The sequence below is a fragment of the Sparus aurata genome, chromosome 8 (assembly GCF_900880675.1).
Source record: "Sparus aurata chromosome 8, fSpaAur1.1, whole genome shotgun sequence".
Classification (NCBI taxonomy): domain Eukaryota; kingdom Metazoa; phylum Chordata; class Actinopteri; order Spariformes; family Sparidae; genus Sparus; species Sparus aurata.
This window is the reverse complement of record NC_044194.1, coordinates 15,608,138-15,634,555: the sequence shown is the minus strand read 5'-3', so window position 1 is coordinate 15,634,555 and position 26,418 is coordinate 15,608,138. Positions and strand designations below refer to the sequence as shown.

General features: G+C 42.6%; 1 protein-coding gene across 1 annotated transcript; it reads left to right on the top strand.

Annotated features, from left to right (window-relative positions):
• The first annotated feature begins 402 nt into the window (after nt 1-402).
• LOC115587337 (transmembrane and coiled-coil domain protein 3-like) lies at nt 403-16,791 on the top strand. Its single transcript, XM_030427161.1, has 4 exons — nt 403-645; nt 12,647-13,620; nt 14,260-14,395; nt 14,814-16,791. Exons 1-4 carry the CDS (start codon nt 580-582, stop codon nt 15,117-15,119), a joined length of 1,482 nt encoding a protein of 493 aa, XP_030283021.1. The 5' UTR covers nt 403-579; the 3' UTR covers nt 15,120-16,791.
• The last annotated feature ends 9,627 nt before the right edge of the window (nt 16,792-26,418 follow it).

The window sequence follows — 26,418 nt, the reverse complement described above, 5'->3', positions numbered from 1 at the left end:
GGGATTTTCCCGGATAAATAAAGGTTAAAAAAAAAATGATATGAAAAAACCCAACTGCATACTAAACAATACTGCAATTGACTTTGGTATTTTTGCTTTGATAAAATAATGATGTGGTATCAAACTGAATTTAATTTCTGTTCTCAAACAATCAGGCTCTCTTAGTTAGACACGCTTTTATTTTGAAAGTCATCCGTCATAAAACACTATAAATTACCCCACCACCCAAAAAAGGCGTTTTAAACGTGTATGAGCACACAGTGGGAATATATACATATTTAAGAAAGCTAATACCGAGTGTGTTTTCTCTTTATCTTCCACTGTTGAAAGAGTTAACCCCTCCCATTACACACACACACACACAAAAAAAGGCGGAGTTTGGGTTCACCCACAGTTTGTGTGTGTGTTGAAGAGAGCACCCAGTGTGGAAGTGTGTGTGTGTGAGAGAGAGAGAGGGAGAGAGAGGGGGGAGAGAAAGGGGGTTAAACATGGATACGAGATTAGATTTGAGTTGTAAACTCGTCCCGGTCCTGAACTGAAGACCCGCAGGCTCCTATCAGCCCACCGACAGGGATTATTATGCCCAGCGCCAACGTGTCCGTGCGAAGTTTATCTGAAGTAGAGAAATACCTCGGCAGCCGGATGGTGAGTAACCCTCCGAGTGTTTCTGCAGCATGTTGTGTCACACAGACGGCAGGTCCCGGACTGTACCAGCCGGACATTGTTGTCTCCTCATCCACACGTCATGTGAAACCGACAGCTGTGTCGTCTTCGAGCCGCACGTTTCCCCAACAAAGAGCCTTTAACACTGTGAGGCGTTCAAGTTCAATAAGACACACACACACGGACAGCAGAGTCTTTGTGAATATGTTATGATGTCTTTAGTGTCTGTCACTGAAGACCGAGTCCTCCTGTATTGTCAGTAATAATATTTCAATAATATTTCAACAGTCAATGTTATCCCTCAGATAGAAAATTAGGGTTGAAACTGAGGTTGTTTTTCCATATCAGTTGGTCTGATCGATTTATTGATCATACGATTCATTGTTCGGTCTACCTAAGTGTCATATGAGTGTTTCAGTGCTTCCCAGAGATGTTGAAAAAACGGTGTTTTGTTCAATCACAAGTCAAAAGCCCCAAATATTCTTCTGGAAGAAGATTTTTTTTTTTTGGTTAAAATGATCAATATATTATCTGAATTGTTTACTCATGAGTTTTTGAGTCTTTAACACTGTGAAATGTTCAGGTTCGATATGATTGACAGACAGTAAAGTCTTTGTGAAGATGCTTTTGATGTCTTGAAGTGTCTCTTACTGAAAACTGACTGCCAATTATTAATATTTCAATCATATTTCTCTAATGCTTTGAATAGAAATTAGGGGTGAGATCGATTTATTGATTATTCGATTCATTGTTTGTTCTACTAATTTTCACAAGAGTGTTAAAATTCTTCCAAGAGATGTCTTCTTTTAAAAACTGTTTGTTTTACAATCAAAAGTCAAAAGCCCATGACATGCTTGTGGAGGAAGAAGTACCAAGTGAATTTTGGGGGGAGTTTGACATAAAAAAAAAATGACTCGAATGATCAACAGATTATCAGAATTGTTTACTGATGAATTGTCAGCCTTTAACACTGCGAGACGTTCAGGTTCAGTACGATAGAAAGACAGCAGAGTCTTTATGAAGATGTACTTGATGTCTTGAAGTATCTGTCACTGAAAACTGAGTCCTGCATAGTCAATAATATTTGAATAATCCATTCCATTCATTGTTTGGTCTACTTAGTGTCATAAGAGTGTTAACATTCTTCCCAGAGATGCCCTCTTTAAAAAAACCAAAACCAGAATGCTAGTTTTGATCAGTCAAAAGCCAAAAAAACCCAAAAGTTGTATCCAGTGAATCAGAATTCAGAAACGTTTACTGAATAACCTAATGTCAATTAACTAATCAATTCATTATCTAAATGTGTCAGCTCTAATTGAAGTAAGCATGCGTCCTAGTCTTGCGGTTGTACCACAGGCACCCAAAAATCAGAATAAAAGTAAAGATATCGTGTTTGAATATTGGAAGTAGAAAGTTCCTCCAAGTTGTACTTTCCATTACTGCACTCATGTATGTGCGGATTTGCATAAACGTCCCATACCTGTAATGCATAACAAGTAGTGGCAGACGGAGTAGTTCTGAACTGAAACTAGTGACTCTGGTTGTCATCTACATGGTAATTTCTTTACACTGTAGTTTGTGGCAATATCGTATTAAACTGCAGGTAGTTTTAATCGGCTGTTTGTCCTCCTCCAAACTAGTAACTTGGACAAAATGTTACACTCCTAATACATGAGTAGCACATAAATTAGAGTCAGTACATAAACAACCAAAGCAATAATCTAAACAGAAACTGGAAGTCTTCAGGTATTTTTGACAGAGCTCTTGTTTTGCATTCTACTTCACAGGTGCCCACTGAATGACTCAGTGTTTGACAGTACAAGTGTACAAATTAAACTCTTAATCCCATTTAGTTTGACCTGGCACGTTTTATCAGATATGTCCTGAAAGGACTTTTTTTTCCTGTGGAGCCAGAGTGGATTCTGTAACATATGACGTGTTTTAAAGCAATAATGTCCTGATTGCTGTCAGACTTTATAGCGTTTTTTGTCTTTACACCAAAATCTTGCACTGAACTCATCGAGTCAGTCAAGTCACAGATTTGCCTGAGAGAGCTTTTCAATATTTATAACACTGACTCAGTTATGGAAAAAAACAACAACTCTAAAACCTCTCAACCTTACAAGAACAGGTTTTAGGGGAAATCATCCAACCATTTGCTAATGCTAATGTATGATGTTCCGAAAAATCCCCTGAAGGCTGTGACAGATCAACCTGAGTATGTGTTTAAAGTCAGGTGCTTTCGATCGCAAAGTGACAAAGAGTTGAGTGCTCTGTCTTGTGCAACCAGAAAGTCAGTCGGGTATCGTGCAGCAGGTTGTTTCTCTTTCTAGTTCGTGTGCATATGCATGAGCCTTCAGGCCATAGTCTTTAAAGGTGAAGCGCAAGATTTTGATCTACTCACCAACAGGATCCTGCATCCTAAAGGGAGCTCTTACAAGTGTAGCCTGTTTAACTCTGTGACTAACTGCATATACTTCAGATTAAAATGCAACACTAACTCTTATAGACTAATGAAATCAATAACTATGACTGCCCTGTAGAAGAGCTTGAAAGATTCATACACAGACGGACCATTTGAGCCAGCCTCTCAAGTAAGCAGTAAGACGGTTGTGGCCATCACAATGTAATGGAACATGTCTGATGATTTGCCTTGTTTATTACTACTGGACTGTCCAATTATGTTTTTCCTCCTTTTGTTGGCTGCAGCTGACATTCCACTTTGGTTCCTCAAAAAGCCATTGTGCAGCAGATATAGTGGGTTAGAGGCCAAAGATGATGCAACACCACAGTTCGAGTAGCTCGTTTACATAAACTGTCTTTTTAACCCTGACTGAAAGGATGGTGGCTCGGCAGACACGTGCATGCCAATTCTTAGTGACATCTGCCCTGTAGTGGCTCTGTCACATGAAATGCGATGGCTGCTATTAACGATGATGTTCGTCGTTTTATCGTTGCTTCTTTTGTTCAACCAACAAGACTCACAAATTACAAAGAAAAGCAGCAAATCCTGACATTTCAGAAGCTGGAACCAGTAAATGTTTAACATATTTAGCCTGAAAAATGACTACATCAGTCAATTGATCAGGAAAATAGTTGGCAACTGATTTACTTTTGATTGATCACTTGATTAATTGACTGAATGTCGCAGGGCTGGACACTGGAGAACCTCTTGATATGCTGCGTTTGTATTCTGTGTAAAGCCCCAACGCCAGAATGAATGCTGACAATGTAAGTTTCTGTAAACCACAGATATGTTGAAAATATCTGTCATATCAGCCATGTTGTCCACCTGGTTCAGTCACCACTATCAAAACTGCATATCCAGTGGTTTCACGCTTAAAATTGTTGACACATTGACACCTCTTCAACAGCGGTCACTCGTCTGGCAGCTGGTCACCTACCTTGTTCTGTCGCCACAAACAAGGCTGGAAATGGTCTCGACTTGTAAAAAATATCCAGTGGTTTATTGCTGGCAAATGTTGAAATGGTCTCTTTTTTGGCAGCCATCTTGCCGAACTGGTTCAGTCGGCACAAACACAAAGCTGGAAATTCCCCTGCGTTCTCAACAAAAAATATTTAGTTTTGTTGCCATTTACATGCCTCAGTTTTCAAGTCATGTTAAACATATCCAGTGGTTTTATGGGTACAAATGTGGGAGTGGCATCTTGAACAGTGGTCTCTCGCTGTGGTCTGTTACTTGACAGCATACATAATACATATTATCTATTTGTGGGTAGCATAAATTATGTCTTTCATGCCTAATGAGCTGTTTGACTCATCACCAACCGTACAACGTCACTGGCTCTATTCACTCTCACACTTTGAATCAGTACATTTGAATATAGCCGCATTTTTATCTCAATTGAATCCCATTCAATACTCCCCCTGTCCATGGGGGCAAAGCAGACGCTGGGAGTGTTAATGGGCTATTGATTTAGTCCTGGACCAGCTTGCCTATGAGATAATAGCAAATACGTCTTAAGCAATTCATTCCGCTGACCTCCCACGGATTAGTCATTCAGGACTTCAAACTGTTGCTACTTCTATTCCTCTTTTATTCTGATGACTCTGCGTACTGTTTGGCCTCTCAAGAAAGGTTTTTCGCAATCAAAGTGAGGCCACATAGGCAGCTGTGGGATGCAGATGAGAGGAGGAGGAGGAGATGTTGGGTCAGCGTTCTGACCACAATCAAAGATGTGCTCCCTGTCGCTCTCACTCTCCCCCCTCTCTGGGTTTTCTTCCCGTTTCCATGTGTGAGCTCTGAGTGGGAGAGTGTCTGTATCCATGAGGATCAGCTGGAGGGAATACCAATAAGCACCGCAGGCTTCATCCCCTCTGTGGTTCTGTTCTCTGCTGAAGGGACGGTTTTGTTCCATCTCAGTGAGTGTGCCAGCTCTGTTGCCGTGTGTGTGTGTGTGTGTGTGTGTGTGTGTGTGTGTGTGTGTGTGTGTGTGTGTGTGTGTGTGTGTGTGTGTGTGTGTGTGTGTGTGTGTGTGTGTTCATTTGGGGTGCACAGAGGCAGTGACAGAGAGAGAACGATAAACAAGAGCCCCCCTAAGCACCACACACTTTATCATTTTGATCACTTTTTTGCTGATGTTGCAAAAACCTGGTAGATGCATGCTTTTGTGACCTGACCCTACATCGTGGCTGATGGTTTCAATAGATTACTGCTGCGATTGTTGCGAGTTACAAGCATTACTTCCTCCCGCCTTCCTGTTTGCATCAGAAAATGTCTGTGGTTTTACTAGCGTCCCGGTTAAAGGGTGGCATGGCGAGTTTAACCAAAGTAAAAAAACCTAACAGGCTAGGTTTCTGTACATTCTGCTAGTCTGAACCAATATTTATCTCACTAAAACCGCTCTGTACACAGCTCACACCTACCGCATACACACCCAGCGCTAAATTATTTGTGTACTTCCCCCTCACTCCAGTTCAAGAGCTGAATCGCTGCTCTGCTCGTTTCTTCTGGTGCCGCAGTGGGCAGATGAGTGTAAGGTCTGGTTTTGCATGAAAAATTGAATCACTAACTAGATCATTGATCCAAGAGAGAGCACGCTGCAGTGCGAGATAAGCAGCATCTGCAGTTTCCATCAACTCCCCCGACTTTGCACCCAAAATTCAGATAACATTTGGGCAGATTTCTTGGGCAGAACAGGACACAGCTCCTCCCTTGTTGGGTTAAGATTGAGGCTAATGCAGTTGGATCTTTATGTTAGGCTGTCTCGGGAGGTCAGAGCTTATTAAATGGGTCATAGTTTTGGACAGACGCTGTGTAATATGTAGGACAGCGTGGGGGACAAGGGGCTCATACAGTACAGCGCTGAGGTGTGAGCGAGGCACCCTGGGGACACAATGGCCTCCCGTAGATGCTGTTGGCGGAGATGATGATGATCGGGATGATGTGCGCTGCTGTGCTGTGTTTGGGGAGCACCCTCCCTTTGTTCTATTCCTGTCCTCTTGTGTGTTTCGTTTCTGTTCTGTCTTCCACTTTCTGTCTGCCTCTCCTCTTCTGCTCTACTGACACACTAATATCACTGAATGATTCAAGCGGCAGTGGGCGTCCGCTTGGCTCGTTAGCTTCACATTTACGGTGATACGCTAAATTTTAAACATATGAGCGGACTGATGACTCTCACATGGCCTGGCTTATAAAAGCTATAGAGAATCACAGTCAGTGAGCACAAGTACGAGTTCATCCTGTTGCTGTAGGACACTTGTAGACGGAAACACCATCTCATCTACAGTGTTCGTAAAAAGTACCCAAAAGTCACACTTTCCACTTAGATGAATAATACTTGAAAGTGGAAGTGTTAAAGTATCCGATATAGTATCCGTTTGTGGCAGTAAATGCACCGAAGTGTCAAAAGTACAAGTAAATGTAAATTAAACGCACATTTACATGTGCGTAAAAACTCTATACGTGATGTTTACTTGACAGTGGCGTTGTCAGAATGCCAGTTATCAGATCTGATATTTAAAATTTTTCTGATGATTCGAATCTCTGTTTTAGTTAAGTCGATAGCGGATAAAATAAATAGATTTTAAAATCTGCAATCTGCAAAGTAACTAGCGACAAAATGATTGAATAAAAAGCAAATTTTTCTCCAAATCTGGTGGAGTGGACGTATAAAGTTGCGTAAAATTGAAATACTCAAGTAAAGTAATGCACTTCCATCACTGCTCATCAAACTGGGCTGAATCCGTGACCCCTCAGTTGAGGACGGTCCAGCAAACCGTCAGACTTCCCCATCTGCCGCGTTTGAGAAGCTTTTCCCCCCGTAGTTACTGGGCTTTGACCCCCCCATCGTCGTCTCCGGCCGTCCCCAAAGACCTTCAGTCCCTCACACTGTTTAACCCTCCCACCTCAGCAACCCCTGGAGAACGCCAGCATAAGTGTCTGGGAGAAATGGAGTGAAAAGTAGGGCAGCTCCTCAGCAGATTTGGGAGGACGTTTTCATCAGCATGAGGCTAATTCATTTCGCAGAGCCACTCATCCAGAGAGACCTGCGGATCGCTCCAGCAGTTAGTCAGAATGGGTAGAAAATCTTGAGGCGTCAGAAATAAGCTTGACAAATAGAGATTGTGCACTTTTCATTTACCATCTTGATGGAAATAGTCAGATGCTGTACTCGTTTTTGGGTCCCAGTTTGTGTAAAACATCTGGCTCGTGTTATTTGTGTTATCTGAGCTGCTCTCATGAATCAGGCCCCCCTCCTGCCCAAAAGCCATCTTGTTTTTATAACAAAGAGCTTACTCCCCTCATTCCAGCGGTGTAATACAATTTTGGCTTGACACTCCTTACTCCAGGTGCATGAGTGTGAATGTGGAAGCCGTATCAATGCTCGCAAAACGTCTCCCACTCCTGTCAAGGTTAGCTTTTCCTGCATGCCTCAGCGGTGATCCATCAGTGGTTGCCAGGACCACAAGTTGATCTATTTTACACTCCAATCCTGTACCTATGATATCACAGCGGCTTGAGGCAATACACTTGCCCTTCTGTGCTTTGAGTATGGCCCCTAATGCTACAGAAGAACACATTGCATAACATTTAAGAGTTAAGGCTGGTGGTGGGAGAGAGCCCTGAGGAGCTAGCTTAGTTCCAGTGCTGCAGAAATAGCACACAGTCCAAGCTGTCTGGTCGAACAGGCAGCTCTTTGTGTTTGCTGTTTGATAACTAAAAAGACTGGGTAATATGAGCAACCTACACACAAGCCTGCTCTACACTTCCTCTTGAGAAAGGAGGATATCAGGCCGCTTTTTTCTTTTGTGTGACAAACAGGTTTGACAAAAGGGCAGCATACCGTATGTGTAAACCTGATTGTTTTGATATATTGAATGCCCTCGGGAGGGAGCGGGGTTGTAATTGGATGCGGGGCTCCTCATGCTATACGCCAGGCCAGTGAATCCATATGCAGTAGCTCGCTCATCGGAGTCCTGGACAGAGCAGAGGTAGGATGTGACAAAGTGTGCTTTTTTCTCTGCAAACAAAGAGTCCTGTGTTGAAGAAGGACAGATGCCAGAGAGGGGGGAGTGATTGGGGATGAGGACAGAGGCTGAAATACCCCAGGCATGCTTGGAGAAAGAAGCGTGGCATTCTCTGGTTACACACTATACATGAATAAGTATATATTATGTATGTCCACTATAATTATAAGCACTTTAAAAAAAACCATTTATTTACAAGCAAGACTACTAGTTGTAAACCATGCTGGTAGTGTTGAAACTGCACTAACCCAGAAGTTGGAAGTCAGAGCTGGGAATGACGTCACACCCGAGTTGACTGCGTTCCAGTAAAAGTCAGAAACCAAGATGACCATTGTTAGCCATTAGCAGCACCAGTTGATAACAATGCACGAGGATGTACTGTTCATACAAATATCCTACATCATGTCCAAAGAAAGAAGCTAGACGGCAGTATATGTAGGACTAAGTGCTAATAAATGGTGTATACTACGGCCTTCACTTATTGTTGGTACATGGATTCCAAGATCGGGGTTGATGAGGTTCTTCTGCCTTCCATAGTAAAAAAAAAAAAATCAGACTTCAGGGGGCAATCCTCCTATGAGTCAAACTGCTTGCTTATGCCTTTCTCCATATCTTAACTTTACACCAGTATCGGGCCCATCAGTGGCAAAAAAGACGTTTTAAGGTATTTTTAAGGGTATTTTAGAGTTTGTAACTTCCTTAAAAATTAGGATGACTCACCCTGCACTCGGGGGCAGATATCAATTATTTCTCCAATAAAAACATTCTTTATTTTATGACACTGCCACGGAAATATAAAAAGAGGGAGGTGGAGTGTGTTGCTAGGGAGCGACAGCACCAATTGCTGTACAAAAAGCAAATAGCTTCACTTGTTACCAAAGCAACTGCTAACTAACCGATTACCAGCAGCTCCTCGATGACCAGTTTTGGAGCGGGGCAGCTGGAATACTGAGATGATTTATGGGTTTCCTTATAGACAAGTAGCTTTAATGTTTAAGTTACTGCTAGATTGCTGCTAAATTTTGTTAGCTGCAGTTAGCTCTGTGAGCGGTCCTTGCCTGCTCAGCCCAGAAAACCACCGTGGTACTCTATTCCCTTCGTCAATCTAGCTCATGTCTTCTCGTAGGCAGTGTTTTTCTGTCCTGGTTCGACCATGTTCACTCGAAGCTGCCAATCAATTGGCGTCTATGATCTGGTGGTTAGGGCGTGGGGCGTCCATTCTGCACTGTTGGCTGCTGCCTGATTTTACAGTAAACACTTAAGTACTCCGAAGCAACCAACATTCTAACAGCTAATTCGTGGGGAATTTCCGATGGGGAACTCAGAAATTCCAACATATCAGTTCAAAAGGAGCATGGTGATACGCACATTTTTTGCTGTTAGGCCTATATTGTTTACCATCTTAGTTTAGCCTGTTAGCATATAAACACCTGCTAATTACCACTGAAAATGAAGTACAGCTGAGACTACTGTGAGTAGTATTTTGGTCATAAGACAAACTTGGATAAAGCCATGTCAGTGTAGTACTAAAATTATAAGGATTCATCCTCTGGGGAACATGAATATTACAAGTTGCTACAAAATAATTAGCATGGCTAAAAACATGTGCAAGGCAGTTTCTGTGTTGCACATTCTGGTGTGTGTTGTAGTGGAGTCAAAGATGACACACAGTTCCTGTTCACCGTGTCGCCTCCACAAACAAGTTTAACTAGTAGCTAGATTAAGCGTGAGGTCACTGTGACAACAGTAAGTAAATTGGAATGTAGCCTTCATGTGTAACCGGATGACCCCGTTTCCAAAAAAGTTGTAATGCTTTGTTATATCAAAACAGAATGGATTTACAAAGTGCTCCAGAGCCCATGTACTCATACCCTTCTTACAGTCATGTGTTTCACAGAGTGGTAAACCTTTTTCCCATGACTGAGCCTTTGAGGATGCCCCTTTCATACCCAATCATGATACCATCACCTCTTTACCTGTTGAATGTTCCGAACAGGTTTTTATTTATTTATTTATTTATTTTAGCATTTCGCAACTCTCTTGTCCCAGCTTCAGTCAAATTCAGAGTAAGCATTTATTTACAAAAATCAATTAAGTTTATTAAGTACAATCTTGCATTTATTGTCTTGGCACCATTTTTAAACGAGTACATGTCAGAAAGGATTAGTTTTATTCATCTCTCAAACTGTAACTTTATTCGGCATTGTAAATCCAGACTGTTTCAGTCATTCGTATCTGCTGTGTCACGTGGCGTGTCTGCAGGAAAAAATGGCTAGTCATACTTAATCACCCTATTACTTGTAAACCCTCTCTTGAGTCCCACCTGACAGTCATGTGTCGAGGAGTGTCAGTACACGGTGAACTCTAGATGCGTCAGTCGGTTGTAAAGGTACTTAGCTTGCAATATGTAACCACGGCGTCATGATGTGGAAATGCTAAGCAGGGTTGAGCCTTAAGTCTGCCTGCTGTGATCTGTTTATTTGCTTGAAACTAGCAGTGTTACATTTGTTAAGGATTAGTGCAGCTTTGTACAGCATGTAGTGCTTGTTGTACAACACTTTGTATTAGGCTTCATCAGCTTACATCCTATCATCATCACGCTGGTGTTGCCCTGCGATCAACTCGCAAGATCCAGTGGCTTGTTAGGCCACCGCTACATTGCGGCGACATCACACTTGAAGTGACACTTCTGCTCTAAAAAATGCTGCTCTAAAACCTAATTTAATTATCTCTTGGCTGCTCTCCACTGTTTCCTCTTTGAGGAGGGTTTTTTAACTTGCTTACTTGAAGCATATTTATTCAGTTTCACTTCTTCAAATCTAAAGCAGACAACTAAAAAACTCTATTCACGACACCGTCTGCCTGATGTGTCAATAACTCACCGACTGTAATGTTGACCCTCTGTCAGGATAACGGTAATGTACTGTAAAAATAGGGGACAATGTCTGGAAAAGGGATTTCCTGAGCCTTGTGGCCTTGTTTGACATTATTATCACTGACCTACATTAGATGTGCACGCTCCACTTCTTTCACACACACAAACGGCCGTTATCTGAATTTTGTCATTCATGTGCTATACTATGAACAAACAGGATTAAATTCTGGCTCCGTAAATCGCAACAGACGTGCCAAATAAGAGCATTACATTCACACCCAGATGGTCTCACAGCAGCTAGAGCAAATGCTTATCGTGTTGAGTGCTGCCCATGAGGAGGACATTCAGAAACATAAAATATGATTCCCAACATTTTAGCTACAGTGGAGTCTGTGGACCAAAGCAACGCCAGAGGATCGGGTTTACAAAACAACCCTCCAGCTTAACTCAATTATCCAAATCATCCATATGAGGGTGAAAATAACATGTTTGTTGTCGCTGTCCGTTGTGCTGCTGAGCTACTTATCAGTTCAACATTGCCCAAACACACATCACCTGTTGTTGTGCACACTGATAAAAATGAGTAAACCTGTCTATGGAGATGAAATAGTGTATCAAAACTGTAAGAGCCATGTAATAATAAACAATAAACAGTATTCGTACTTCATTCTTCTTGCAAAAGTAAATTGTGTTATGCTATTTAGAATACGTAATACACCTATTAAGATTGGCCATGTCGTTGTAGGTGTGCTTTCCAGTGTCTTTTTATTGGATAATAATTGGATGGATGTGTGTTTCGCTTTGTATTTGTATTAATAGTTTGTTTCTCTAAAGTGATGGTGCGCACGTTAAGCTTCAATGGTGCAACTTTTATTCGACCGTAGGTAAAAAAAAGTTCGGGTGGGATTCTCGAGGAACCTCCTGATTTGATTAGATGGCTGTTCTTTGACCTTTTCACCGGGGGCCCCTGCCCTGCATGTTTTAGATATAATTCCCTGCTCCAACCCACCTGGCTCAAATGATCAGCTTATCATCGAGCTGTGCTGGAGTCCGATAACGAGCCGTTCATTTGAATCAGGTGTGATGGAGCAAGGAAACATCTAAAACGTACAGGGCAGGAGGACACGGGAGTCGCGACAGATTCACAGCTCTACGGTGTGATTAAAAAAAGTTCACACATTCTCATTACATGTTTGTTTTTTCTCTGTGTGACTATTCGCTGGTTTTAATACAAACGTCTTTGTTATGGTGTATAATTAAAATAAACTGATAATTTAACTTCCATCATCTTTGCTCTCACTCAGCCACCCTAACCAAAACTCAAGAAGTAGCGTAGCTTTGAACATAACCAAGAAGCGCCTGTTTATGTCTGTTACGCTTCAACATCCAATTGGTTATAAATGTGAGGGACGTAATTGGTGCAGCTGTAAGGAAGATGCAGCCCTGTCTTGCAGAGTCGAGAGATCGTAAGGTTTAGAATTGTTTTTTAAAATGTCTGATTATTATCTTTTCTGCATTGAGATGTAATCTATCAAAAGCTACTCATAATGCATATAAGAATCATTCAAATGCTCCGTATATAATACAATATCTGGTCTTTGTTTCTCTGTCTTGTAGGACAGGAGCACCGAGGACAGTCCTCTTGGCATTCCTGTGTCGATGCGTCGGGGTTCTTCAGAGAACAACTTGGATCTGGATCTGATTGATGGAAGTCCCCGTCCTGCTTTCGGATTTGAGGTCCAGCGTAGCCGTTCTTGCTTGGACAGCCTTCAGCAGAAGATACTGAAAGTCACAGAGCAGCTGAAGATCGAGCAGACTGCGCGGGACGAGAACGTCGCAGAATACCTGAAGCTGGTGAACAGTGCGGACAAGCAGCAAGTAGGGCGCATCAAGCAGGTGTTTGAGAAAAAGAATCAGAAGTCGGCGCAGAACATCGCCCAGATGCAAAAGAAGCTGGAGCAGTACCATCGAAAGATGAAGGACAATGAAACCCACCACAGCCCAACACCTCATCCATTTGCTGCCAAACATAGCACCATACCCAGGGAGTCTCCCAGACAGCTGCTGAGGGATATGACCGGCAGCGGCCGACACCCGACCATGGACAAGATCAAGACCATCGGACCGGGCGTCTCCCTCTCCCCTCCTTTCTTCTTCAGCAAGCCCAGAGAGTTCGCCAATCTCATCAGGAACAAATTTGGCAGCGCTGACAACATCGCCCACCTCAAGACCACTCTGGATGCTTCCTCACCGCTGCCCACTGACAGTGCAGGAAAGGGGCTGAGTAGCAGCACTTCTTTGGTGGGCAAGCCCAAGTATCCCAGCGATGACGAGTGCTCCTCGGGGAGTGCTTCCATCTCCGCAGACAGTAACGGGAACCCAGCGGGAGCAGGAGGGTCAGCGGTGCCGAGTCAGGGTCAAGGCCAGCAGGCTGAGGGTGAAGGCCAGAGCAGACTGGCCCTGAGCCTGGAGGAGGTGAGCGAGATCAAAGATGCTCAGAATCAGCTGGAGGAGGATCTAGAGGAGCTGAAGACTCAGTTCAAGAGAGAGTATGACATCATCAGCCAAACACTGCAGGAGGAGAGATACAGGTATGTTTTTATGCACTGGTCAGATTTATGGAGTGATAAAAATAGAAATTGTTTCTGTTAAAACCTCTTGACTGATCAACAAGATGAATGAAAATGTAAATATTTTATAGTGGTATATATTATACTATACTAAAATCTGTAACCTCATAATACAGCGCCAGGCTTGATTGTTAATGTTAATGATTTTGTTCTCATGTTGAGAATTTACATAATTACTATTGATCTAAATATGGAAACAACTTTAGCAGTTAGAGTAACTTGAAGACCAACATTTACTAAATTGTGGATGAAATTCACCACAACTGCAGAAGTGCTGCTTCTTGGTCAAAGTCACAGTCACTCATACAAATAGTACTTGAGTACATTTTCAATTATATTATCAATTATTTGCCAGGCCGATTGCATGATAGTCAGTTTTAAGCATGTAATCTAAAAAGTAGCTAGTAACTAAATCTAGTAACTAAATCTACTAAATTATGTAGGGGAGTAAAACATACAAATTTTGTAGTGTAAGTATAGAACTAGAGAATGGAAATACACAAGTAAAATAATTGTACATTAGTCGAGTACTTCAGTAAATGCACTTAGTTACATTCCATCACCGAATGCGCCTACATTTGAACTAATATCCACCTCCAGGTACGAGCGTTTGGAAGACCAGCTGAACGACCTGACGGAGCTTCACCAAAATGAGATGACTAATCTGAAGCAGGAGCTGGCCAGCATCGAGGAGAGGGTGGCCTACCAGGCTCAGGAAAGGGCCAGGGACATACAGGTACGGAACAGTCAATCGATTATAGGATGAAGCTTGATCGGTGGACTGCAGATAATGTGGCTTACCTGTATGTCATTAGCGTGTGGTATCAGCAGGCAGGTCAGATAGGAGTGAATCAATTCTAACATAGATTAAATATAAAATCTCAGCACATTGCTGAAGCTTGTCTGACCTTCATTTTAATAAGGCTGTTGTCTGTCCAAGTGAGCCGAATGTATTCATCAGATAATAAAATCAGCCTGTTTTGTCATTTGACATTTATGATGAGACAAATTGTTCTGTCTTTGTGTCTCTCTGCTGATACATAATTAATCTTTCGGGGGAATTTGGGTAATTGAGCATCAAAAGGTCAGCAAAATGCCCTTTAGCCACTTGAGAGACATCCAGACCCTTAATCTTTCTCCATCATCTCTCTCAGGAAGCTCTGGAGTCGTGTCAGACACGAGTGTCTAAGCTGGAGCTGCAGCAGCAGCAGCAGCAGCAGACGGTCCAGCTCGAGAGCCATGACGCCCGAGTCTTGCTGGGGAAGAGCATCAACATTATGCTGGCCATCATCACCGTCATCCTGGTGTGCGTCTCCACTGCTGCCAAGTTTGCCGCTCCGCTGATGAGGAGCCGGCATCATGTGGTCGCTACCTTCCTGGGAGTTTGTTTTTTGACCATATTCTGGAAGAACTGGGACCGTTTACAGTGCGCCATAGACAGGCTGCTGGTGCCCGCCTGATAGTGAAGAGAGCACACGCTAAACAACACTGCAGCAACGTGGATGCTGTCAGTTGTCAGGAAAGGACTGTCTCAGAGGATTGGTTGTACAATCGTCAGAAGACACGATGGCCTTGAATTCACGGGAGGTTTTTAAAGTCAGACTGAAATTAAATGTGATTTATTTTTCTCGTCTAGAACTTGAATGTGTGTTGCTAACAACTTTCATTTAACCTTTTTAAAATAATATTTATGTAACAGTAAATTGTGTTACCTTCCCTGAGCATTGCTATGAAATCAATTCAAGGATTAAGAAAGGGTGAAGAGAAGTGCATGAATATCACTACAACTCACTCTGTCTTTCCCTCAATTTTTCAGGGGAAATGATCAATCGTTGAGGTTAAAATTGAGCGAATAATTACTTAAACCTTTCTCAAACTGTTGCAAGCATGCACATACACACACGAACAAAACCTCAAGCTTGGCATCTTTTTGGCTATGAAATGCTAAAGGTGGCTGGTAGGCGGATTTTGTTACCTTTGCACAGAGACAGGCCGGCTGTTTCTCTCTGATTTTAGGTTTTATGCTATATTAAGCTCACTGACTACTGGTTGTAGCTTCATATTTAGCATATAGAAATGAGAGTTGTGTCAATCTTCTAATCTAACTCTCAGAAAAAAAAGCACGTTTCTTTCCCAAAATGTTGAAATCTATATTTTAATGAAGGATCTTCCAGACTACAGCAGAGGCACCAGGCATCTTGTTTTCTTTATGTATTTCTTTATTCCTTATTGCCTTGTCTGCCCCGTGTGGTCTTTAAAGTTTTTCTGTTTACTCTTCCTGATGTCTAAGTGCAATATATTTGATTTCCGAGCGCTGTTTTTGAAACGTGGTCTTCAAGGAGTGAACGTTTTACATCAGTGTTTTACAGTGACGGGGTGTTGGGCTCGGCAGAGGAAGTGTCATTAACGCTGGCATGAGCGATCCATAACCACTGAAGCCACTGCTGGGCTCTGATAAGACCAGCTGTCTCCTCTCTCAAGGGCCAAAAATCAATCCAACTGCATTACCGTGCCGATAGCGTGGTAATATCAACACACGCCAGCTCTCTGACGCACACGCCCAAACAACACAGGAACAGTCACTTTGCTCTCTATGTCTTATGGGTCTGATGTCTGTCTTTTACTACTAATGTGATGGAGAAGCGATGGGTTATACTGTGATATGAGGCTTTTTCTGAGGAAAAATGCAATTCCCTATTTTTTTTTTTTTTTTTTTTTTTTAAAGAAGCAACAAACAGCCTTCAGTGCTCCTGGAAGCACATTACGGGCTCCAAGTCATGAACTATGAGCCTATTTTGTTTTTCTTTCTTTCTGTTTTTTTGACTTACTAATGTATTATATCATGTTTGTCTCACGAACATTGCCTACGAGGATCTAACATGAAGCTACGGACCACTTTTTAATGTTTTGTCTGCCATAAAATAACATGTTTATGTCGTTTGTCTGTCATTCTACTGACTGTTTTTTTTTTTTTTTTTTTTGAGGGCGCTTCACCTGCAGAACTACAAGTCTGGTTTACATTCTCTCTTCATCTCTCATGGTGCACTATGTAATCAATCAGTTGTATTTCCATGCATTACGTGCCTTTGTCTGACAATTTTTCTGTTAAATTAAACAAGTCTTTTTAATCAACTTGAGGCTGACGTTTGGAATAGAAGTTCTGTCGCTGTGCCTGTGAAGTGAACAGGTCATAAAACCAGAGTACGTCATCACGTGCCTTTGGTACAAAAAAGGAAATGAGATGAGGGTTTGTGAACTTGCTGAAACTTCCTGTAAGTAACCTATTTATAGATTCACAGAAGATATTACAGTTCACTCCTCATTGATAACACTTTCTTTATAATCACACCTCTTTATATGCCCTTTTTAGGGATTTCCACCAGAAAAGAAACAACCCTTCGCTTTCAAAGAACACGTTTTTCTAACGAATTAATGAGCACCACAAATATTTGCTGTTCGATATTTAAAACACTCTCCTTCACCTCCACTAGGGGGCGCAGGTGCTGCACTGTTGACACAGCAGAGATCAAGAAAACAATTTGCAGGGCTGCAGCATCTTCCACAGCTCCCACTGTACCAACCAGATCTCATTCACGTTTGTTAATCTAAATGATTCATTTTCATTCCGCTGAAATCGATGCAGACGTGCCACAAAGACATTAAAGACAGCACTATCACAGGAGACGGAAGCATCACACTCTCCTGCAGCAGTAAACCGCACAAAAAATGCGGAGGAGCAGCGCCCTCTGCTGTTGTGATAAATAGACATTGAAACTACAGGTTTTCTACACATTTCCACAATTAGTCTATGATGTTTTTCCATTATCATCAAATTAAGATCCATTCTGTCGACAGGAGCGTTTTCTATAGACTGACACTGGTGTGCCTCTCCTCAGGGTGATCAGAGAGAGATGGAGTAATGATCCCTCAGGCAAATCGGTACATCATGTGGAAATGCTTTATGATAAGGAAAGGAAATCATGTACTTCAGTAATGCCTAACAGTGGCGGTTCTAGACCGGTTTTAATAGGGGGGCCAGGTTGGGGCCAGCTTTTATGTTAGGGGGCACATACAACCTGGGAAAAAAAGATAAATCCCTCATTCAGACAAAACAGTGTTTACAATTTCAGCAATTTTGATTGGGTAGTAAACTGCTGAGACACTTTATTTCAGCCTTTCTCTTCAAAACAAAATCATTGCAAGAAATCTGTCATTTTATTATTGATGCAGACTCACTGTCAGGGGGGCCACAGGGGGGTCCAGACTCAGAGTTACGGGGGCACTGGCCCCTGTTGGCCCCCCCCCCCAGAACCGCCCCTGATGCCTAATGCATAACTCATGACTTTTTGTGATGTGTTCACACTTAATGAGGACACGTTATTCACAGGTGTGCTTCATACATTAACTGATACGCGACCACATTAGCTGGATTTCAGTCATATGCCATATATTTGCTCAGTTCCTCTCGTCAATTGCATTATGAAGTTACTGAAGGATCTATAAAGTGTGGACTAATCCGATACAGCACGGTTACCCAAGGCAGGAACCTATTGTATTGTAATGTACTGATAACATGCAAAATGGTGCTAATGAATGACTTCCTGCACAAATGTGACTACGGCCTGCAATGCTCAGTAGGGATCCTGCATGTTTAAAGACAGCTTTAAAAAAAAAATTACTGAAAAATAGCTCGCACCAAGAACTGTTAATTAAGAAATGAGGATGCGCTGCTCTTCATCAGCACCTGTTAAAACTGGCTGCCATGTATTGTGTGCAGAATGATGGAGTGATAAGATAGGTGGCAAAGATTTGCAGACATAAGAGCTCAGATAAAGAATAATAAATAAAAAAAAATTTGATTTTAGGCAATATCATAGGAAATTTGTGATCAGGCCCCAACACATTTCAACACATAATGACGCACCTGTACTTTTTTTAATCAGCCCTGACATGAAGCCATGGTGATTTAATCATTTGTAATGTTGAGCAACAGGAAGTCATGACGCACCCTGCACTAATGAATGCATTAACACATCAGGAGTTGAAGTGAAGCATTACTGTGGTTTGCTCTCTTATTATAAAGTCTCGCAGGACAGTTAGGACAAGATCACACAGCCACGTTAAAAACTCACGACACATCAGGAACTACATGTCGAATATCACCTTCAAGCAAACGGCTAACGCACGACATGCCACATTTACGCTGCAGTGCAGCAGCTTGAACATGACTACTGCATATCGCTGTCAGGGAGCCGAAGATGCAGACACAGCGAGACATATTCACACAAAATGAAGCTCATGGTCAGTTAAACTCAGGCACACTAGAAATATGGGTCACCTGGCAAAGCGGTGTGCATGGCTGATCTGCGTGACTAGTGCCTGCCTGCATGCAAAGCAGAGGCAGGACAGGCGGGTTGAGGTACAGGGACAGGAACGAGGATGACAGACAGATAGCTTAACTGGGGATCTCTGGCACTCACACAGTGTTCCCGTACTTTATGAGAGCTTAAGTTTAAGAGTGGGATTGTGGGTTGTGTGCACATGTGTTTGTGTTTGTGTGTGTGTGTGTGCGCGCGTGGGAGTATGAGTGGGGTTTCATGCATTTTGTGGAGCAACTAAGGCCTCTGGGGGAGAAAAAAAAAAAAACACTCAGATTGGTGTGACGCAGAGATCCTGCCTAACACACACATGCACACAGCCACCCACCCATGCACACACATACACACACACACACACACACACAGGCTTTAAAAAAAAGGGATTATGAGCTATATTTGTAGGTGTGAATGGAGAGCAATATTTTCATACCCAGTCTCTTTCCTCTGTATTATGTGATCTAAAAAGTGAGCACTTCCCTTTGATGTACGCTCAGATCCTGTGTGTTTTCCATCGTGCGCTCCCTCGTGGCTCCGGGAGCTCGTCGGCCTATTCACTGGGCTCCATAATGAGCTGCTAATTATCCCAGGACCTCATCAAGTCTCTTCGGGCCCGCAGCTAAGCCTCCTCCTCAAACAGGTTGGCATGGTGACCGGAAGGGGATGGGACCTGCGTGGAGGAGGACACCAAAAGGGCCGCCGCTTCACTCCTGCTCTCTTCGACTGAGCGTTCTTCTTCCAGGAGGACGAAGAAGAGAGCAGGAAGTGTCGGGATAGAATTGGCATTTAAGAATGGCATTGGTATGAATTTTGTGATTTTTGGGTGTATGTGTGTTTATAAATCAATCTGATTATGTAAGCCGCAGTTAAACTGAAACAATATTGTTTACTTACAAAATTAAGTAGCACTGTTCTCAATACAACAAGGATGAGAAGGCACTAGTGCAAATCTTTATTGAGACCAGGATGCCTACATGACTGTGAGTCAGTTGCCTTCACAAAGTGTTGTGTTTATATTATTATACCTTGGAAGTTTTTAATTCTTGCCCCTCACATCTGATGCTGAAACTAAAACAAACATTAAAAACTGAACTGACCCAGGTCAACCCACTCTGGAAATAAACTGAAACTGAAGTCAACTGAAACAAAGAAAAGCCCATTTCTGCAAATGGAATGATAAAAGATATCCTTTACCTCGTTAAAATACAGAATTTTTTGTAATAATGACCCAACTGTCTCAAAATAATGAAAAGTATCTTAAAATCATGACATAGAATCTCAAAATAACATCTTAGTATCTTAAAATAATAAGAAACGGTCTTAAAAATAATTACATAGTAACTCAAAATATTGACAAGCCGTCTCAAAATAATGACTAAAGCCGGGCTTGGATAGTGAAAAATTTAACAAACTTTAAAAACCACAGAACCTTGGGTGTTAGTGTTGGTTTGTGTGTTTGCATACACGGACTCATATTATGGGAAATTTCTGACCTCTCTGGCACCGTCCATTTTAGATTTAGACTCCTCTGGCAGCACTTGCCCCTTCCCATTTCCTGTTTATGGTGTCATGGAGACAGGCCACGTTCCCTTCCTCTGCTTTTTGCGCTATAACATTAAAATGTACCCTGCCGCATCTAGCAAAGAGCCAATGTCTCGTACGTCAGCAGGACCAAGGTCTGCAGCTCTGACACTGCAGCGTCTGTGACCAGAATTAGAACCAATCCCAGTGACGGAAGCAGAGAAATGGCCGGTAGAAAATTCCAGATTTATGGACACATTTATCATCAAGGTCTTCATATAAATCACCTCTTAAAATTCCCTAATTCAAAGGCACCTCCAATTTCCTGTAGTTGCTAGGCAACCACACAGCGCCACTGTGATGCTTGGTGTTAAAGGCTGGCAGCCCTGTGTTGTAAAGTGGATTGTGGGGTGAATCACTGTCTTTTGTGGCTCTGAGGTTCCATTACATGGCCAGCTGACAGTGACAATGATGCACTGTCACTGACTGCAGAGTAATTATACAGCCTGTTTATCCCTCTGGTGTATCCGCAAGCAAATTATGTCAGCCAAATGATCGTAGTGGGGCTTGGGCTATTTGACCGCTGCCACTGGACAAGCAGTTAACGATTATAATCATTAGAACTAATCTGAGAGATTTAACAACATACGGTGCTTTGGCTTGAGCCTTTAATTTTTGTTAATTGGAGAAAGAACAGTGCCAACATGATATCTGATCATATTTTCATCTCTCTCTGTCCACTAATGTCTGCAAAGTCCAATTAAAGTCTGCATGCCATCTATTTATCTGTCTGTGTCTACAATTAAGGTCTCCTAGGCTGTATTCTACTCTGGGCTTGATTAAACCACCATGGGGCACTCACACAAAAACAAGCTTCTGGAGCCATTTTGACCATCTGTTCATCCTGCTCTCTGTGCATGTGATCCGTCACCTCCAACTTCCTATTAAAAGCACACTGCAGACCACACATGACAACAGTAAATGTCACCTGGGGCGCAAGTAAACAACAAGTAGTCCTAGATTTGCTCACAATTTCACTTAGGACTATCCGTCATGCAAGCACAATATCACAGCAATGATTTCTCAAAGGGTAACTCCACCAGTTTCACACAGTATGTTGAAAGGTCTTTGCAGTACCACTGCATATGTAAAAAAAAAAAAAAAACAAAGAAAAAAAAAAAGAGCAGTGTGAAGCCTTTTTTGGCTCCAGAAGTAGCTGCATATAATCAGACATTGCCTTCAGTGATGTCATTCAGTTGCTAAATTGCATGATTCTCACATATGCAGGAATACTCCCTAAGACCTCTACACACACAAAGTAGGTGGAGCTATCCTTTAAAGCTATTCTAAGTGCTGTAACGTAGACAACTGGACCATCAGTTTCTTGAAGATGTTTCACCTCTCATCCAAGAGGCTTCTTCAGTTCTAACTAACTGGAGGGGAGTTGCAGGCTTTTGCACTCTGTGTGGGAGTGTCCTTACAGAGTGTGAGCTAAGTGTTTCAGAGTGGTTAGGGCCACTTGTGGGTCTTTTATTTAACCGGCCTTCATGTGGGCTGGGTGAGCCTTTAAAGCTATGTACATATTGTCTCAGGACTCCTTTACAAGAAGCTTTCTAATGAGATATTGGATCATTGTTGTGTTGATTCACTGATGTATTTTTCTAAATTAACAATTTCACTATTTTGGTGCAGTCTCACTCTCCTCATCTTCCTTCTGTTAACACAGACGCTCTAAAAGCCTCAGCCAAAGCTGGCATTGTGGGGCATTTACCAGCTAAAGAGACAGATATTTAATTTAGCAGATGTGAATACACAAAACACAACAACATAGATCCTTAAGTTGCCCCTTTTTCTGCTGGATGGTAAGTAAATAGGACATATCTGCCCCACAGTGCACATCTGTCAGTGTTGTCTTTACAGGTTGTTCCATTGCCCCCAGGTGGAGGGGCATGTGGGGCCCTGTGGCAGTTGCTGGCTTTGGTAAATACTGCCTTGATTGTACTAAATGTGCTTTGATGTTGTTTGTCTGCTCTTTTTTATTTATAGTTTTTTTTTCTCGCTTAATTTTCACATCAACCGGCCCAGGGACTGCAGATAGATAGATTTAGAAAAACCAAGAAACATGAGTCTGCAGACACACCAGCTACTCTCTGACGATGGACTCTGATCTAAACGCTCACGTCAGCATGACAACACTTTTGCTATTTTTGCACTAAACATAAAGAATAGCTGCGACTGAGCGGAGTTACATCAGCATTGGGTGAATTGACAAGGAGATGGTGCTGGATGAAAAGTCAGGTGGTCTTCAAACTTCCCCTTCAGCACTATCAGACACGGGAAGTAAAGGGTCCTGAGGGGGGCTGCAGCCTAAAACAAGGCATTATAAAACTATCAATAGATTGTCCATATGATGCTTTCTTATGATGCCCAGTGTTATTTTACATTTCTCTGGTTTATACGTTAAGTGTATAAAGTACACTGCAAACTGGAATTAGGTTTCAGTTTCTCCTAACTCAACTACTCACAAAACTGAGAGGTTTTCTGAGGAATTCTGGGGAATTTCTTTCCCTCTTTATCTCCTGGCTGCTGTCGACCGCAATTGCTGTGGCTGCTTTAACCCAGCGCATGTTGATGTCCATTCAAATTCAATAAAACATGATTCTCGCACAACATTAACCCTACTGTGACTGACTTCCAGTGTCTCGGGCACTCTATCCAGTTGTACTAGAACGCAAAAATAGGGTATAGGGGATCACTTAAGTCAGTGGGATTCATCTTCTGGTGACCCTGAATGTCTCCTCAAATTGTCATGGCGGTGAATTGAGATCTTTCTGATCGGACCATGGCTAAAAACTCCAACATTGCGTCAATTCCATACACAATAATTTCCATCTAGTACATTTTTGCGTAAATCCATTTTCAAACACTCCCATTCAAACCAGCATTCCACCGGGGATCGAATGAATGGAGGATTTTGACCACAGATTCAATTGCAAATACTTAAACAAACTGTTGGCCCCTTTGTGTATTTGTGTCTGTGTGTGTGTGTGTGTGTGTGCGTGCGCGCGTCCGTTTTTGTTTCACGTCAATTACAGGCTCACATTCCTGAGGTCCGCACTGTAGCTGTGGGCGTATGACTCGTTGAATCTGGACAAAACAAAAGACCACAGTATGAGCGGATAGATTCCCTGCGTATGACCTCACACTCTGTGGGACAGCTCTCTGTTACAGAACAAACAGCTCATCGCGAACACACTCCTACAGCAGGCCCATCAGATGTTGGCTTAATGGCACTTGTAGACACTTCTCAGCTTGATTCCCCCGTACTTTTTAGCTATGGTATGGGCGGGGTTGGCCGCAGAGAATAATTGGATTTTATCGTCCAACATTCAACATCTTTGTGTGCTTTGGCAAACATCTCTACGGCTGAGTGCATGTGAGCTGTCCCCAGGCAGCAACATCCCTCCCATCTGGTTCGGAGAAGAGTTTCAAACAAACACTGAGAATCATTTTAGCGTTTGACCGTGTTCCGGTGGTATCTGCATTCCCTCCATGCCCGTTCCTGCCCCGCAACCAGAAATCCTGCCACACTGGAGTGACACGGGTGGACTGAAGCCAGACATTGTCAGCTCATTATCAACACCTTGTCAGCCAACTTTCTCCACTCCACGGCCCTCTCCCTTCCTGTGTGTGTGTGTGTGTGTTGGGGGGGAGGCTGTTAGTGTGTGTGGCGAGGAGGAGAAAGATGCCTCCACGCTCAGTCGCCTTGTCAGGGGATTACGGCTGCCTGAGGGGAAGCTGCACAGAGCCACAGAGAGGGAAGTGCTTAGAGACAGGCATCAATCTTTTCAATCTGGCACTTTTTTGTCCCTTGCTGCATGTTGTCTGTCCCTCACAGGTACAACCGAGCACATGTAGAGACACATGTGACTATTTCCGTTTCACTTCTGCTTTTCTTTTTTTTCACATTTCCTCTGTCACATCGGCAGGTTCCACATGCATGTCTGTATTGTTTGTGTGTCTGTGTCTGCACAGCACTTCCAGCCCTCCTTTCCTCTCTCCCTCTCTCTGAACGCTGACATATTCTCAGTCACGTTTCACGGCACACCTCACTCTTCTGGCTCCCTGTGTGCAGCACAGAAGAGGCCTGATGTGGTAGCGACTGAAAGAGAAAGAGGTGAGAGACAGATAGAGAAAGATAAATAGATGCCTGCAAGTGTGTAAAAAGGGTAGTGGTGAAAACGGAGGGGAGGGGGTGTTGGGATGCTGTTTATAGCACAAGAGCAACCGTTCGTTAGCAGTAAACACACAGAGAGAGAACGAGAGTCAGCAAGAGGAGGGGAGGAAATGAACAATGGACGGGAAATGATCGGTAATCTGCAGTGGTGGCTGTCAGCCTCCACTGCAAACAGCCTGTCTGGGTCTCATTTTAGACAAATTCATCAAGGCTGAACATACAGCACACGAGTGTGTGTGTTTGTGTGTGGACAGATGAGTGGTGAACACTGTTCAGAAGCAAAGATGGAGTTTGTTTTGGTCCTGTGATCCTCTGAGCTGTTTTTGGAAATCTCTATGTTGTTTGCCATCATATTTTATCTCTTCACACATATTCAAATCCTGCACGTTTATTAAGAACTAGACGAGCCAGTTGGAATTTAGTACACAGAATATATATAGCTAGATTTAGTACTTGGCTGTTATGTGTTGCCTTTCACTGGAGATCTACTATTTTGGCAACTCTGTCACACTGGTGGATTGAAATCTGAAATTATTTAACACTTGAAAGAAAGTCTACTATGATATCGAAGGAAATCCAACATTTTCATTTAAACATTAAACATTTTTTTAAAAATCAAAAAAATATCCATGTTTCCATACAGAACTGATGTTAAAGGAGATGTTCACCCAAAAATGAAAATTCAGTCATTATCTGCTCACCTCCATGCTGATTGAAACTGAGGTGAAGTTTTGCAAACATCTGCAAAATATTTCTGGCGCTTCACAGCAAAAACAGCATTGCAGCCTTCTCCTTAACAAGTGAAGTTGATGGGAACCATGTCTCCAGAAACCCCAAGATGCCAAATTGATTTTAAAAGGTGTTATTCACAACCTTTTTAAAGGTGCAATATGTAGGAATTTTGGTTGAAAACATGTAAAAGTGATCATCAGAAATAACAGTTTGATGTTATGTTGTATTGTGTTGCAGAGATATCTAGTGGAGTTGGCATGCTAACCTGCTAGCTCCGGCCCAAAGCTCCTGTGCTAGTGATGTAAACACCAACACTTCCCCGGTGTTCTAAGCTACCAGCACAGCTAACTGAGCCAACTAGCTATTGGAAGCTACAGTTATCTGTTAGCTGTTACTCTGGCGATATGCTCTTCACTGTAGCTGCTAAGCTAAAAGCATTAGCATACACTCCATCTGAGGCACAAGTTTGACCGGCCAATCGAGGGAGTAAATCACACATTTTCAAATACATTTGCGATCCAGGGGGTGTACGGAGCCATTTTCTGTTTCTTATAATACATTTGTTTTTTGCTTTTACGTTTTAAAAACAAATCCCCATCTACTTCAATTTTTTAACAGAACGCTTTTTGGTGCGAATCGGCACTAGCAAATAGGGGGCAGCACATCGCCAGAGTAACCACTACCTGCCCCTACCGGAGCAGCTAGCTAGCTAGCCGTGCAGCTAGCGGTTCTGGACTGGGAGCTATGGGAACTGATGTGTGTCGGCCCTCACACCGCTAGCACAGGAAATTTAGACCGCGATGAGCTGGGGCTAACCGATTAGCATGCTAACTTCTCTGCAATACAATGAATAGGCGTTTAAAAAAAACATTAATTCTCAGTGTGTTGATTATT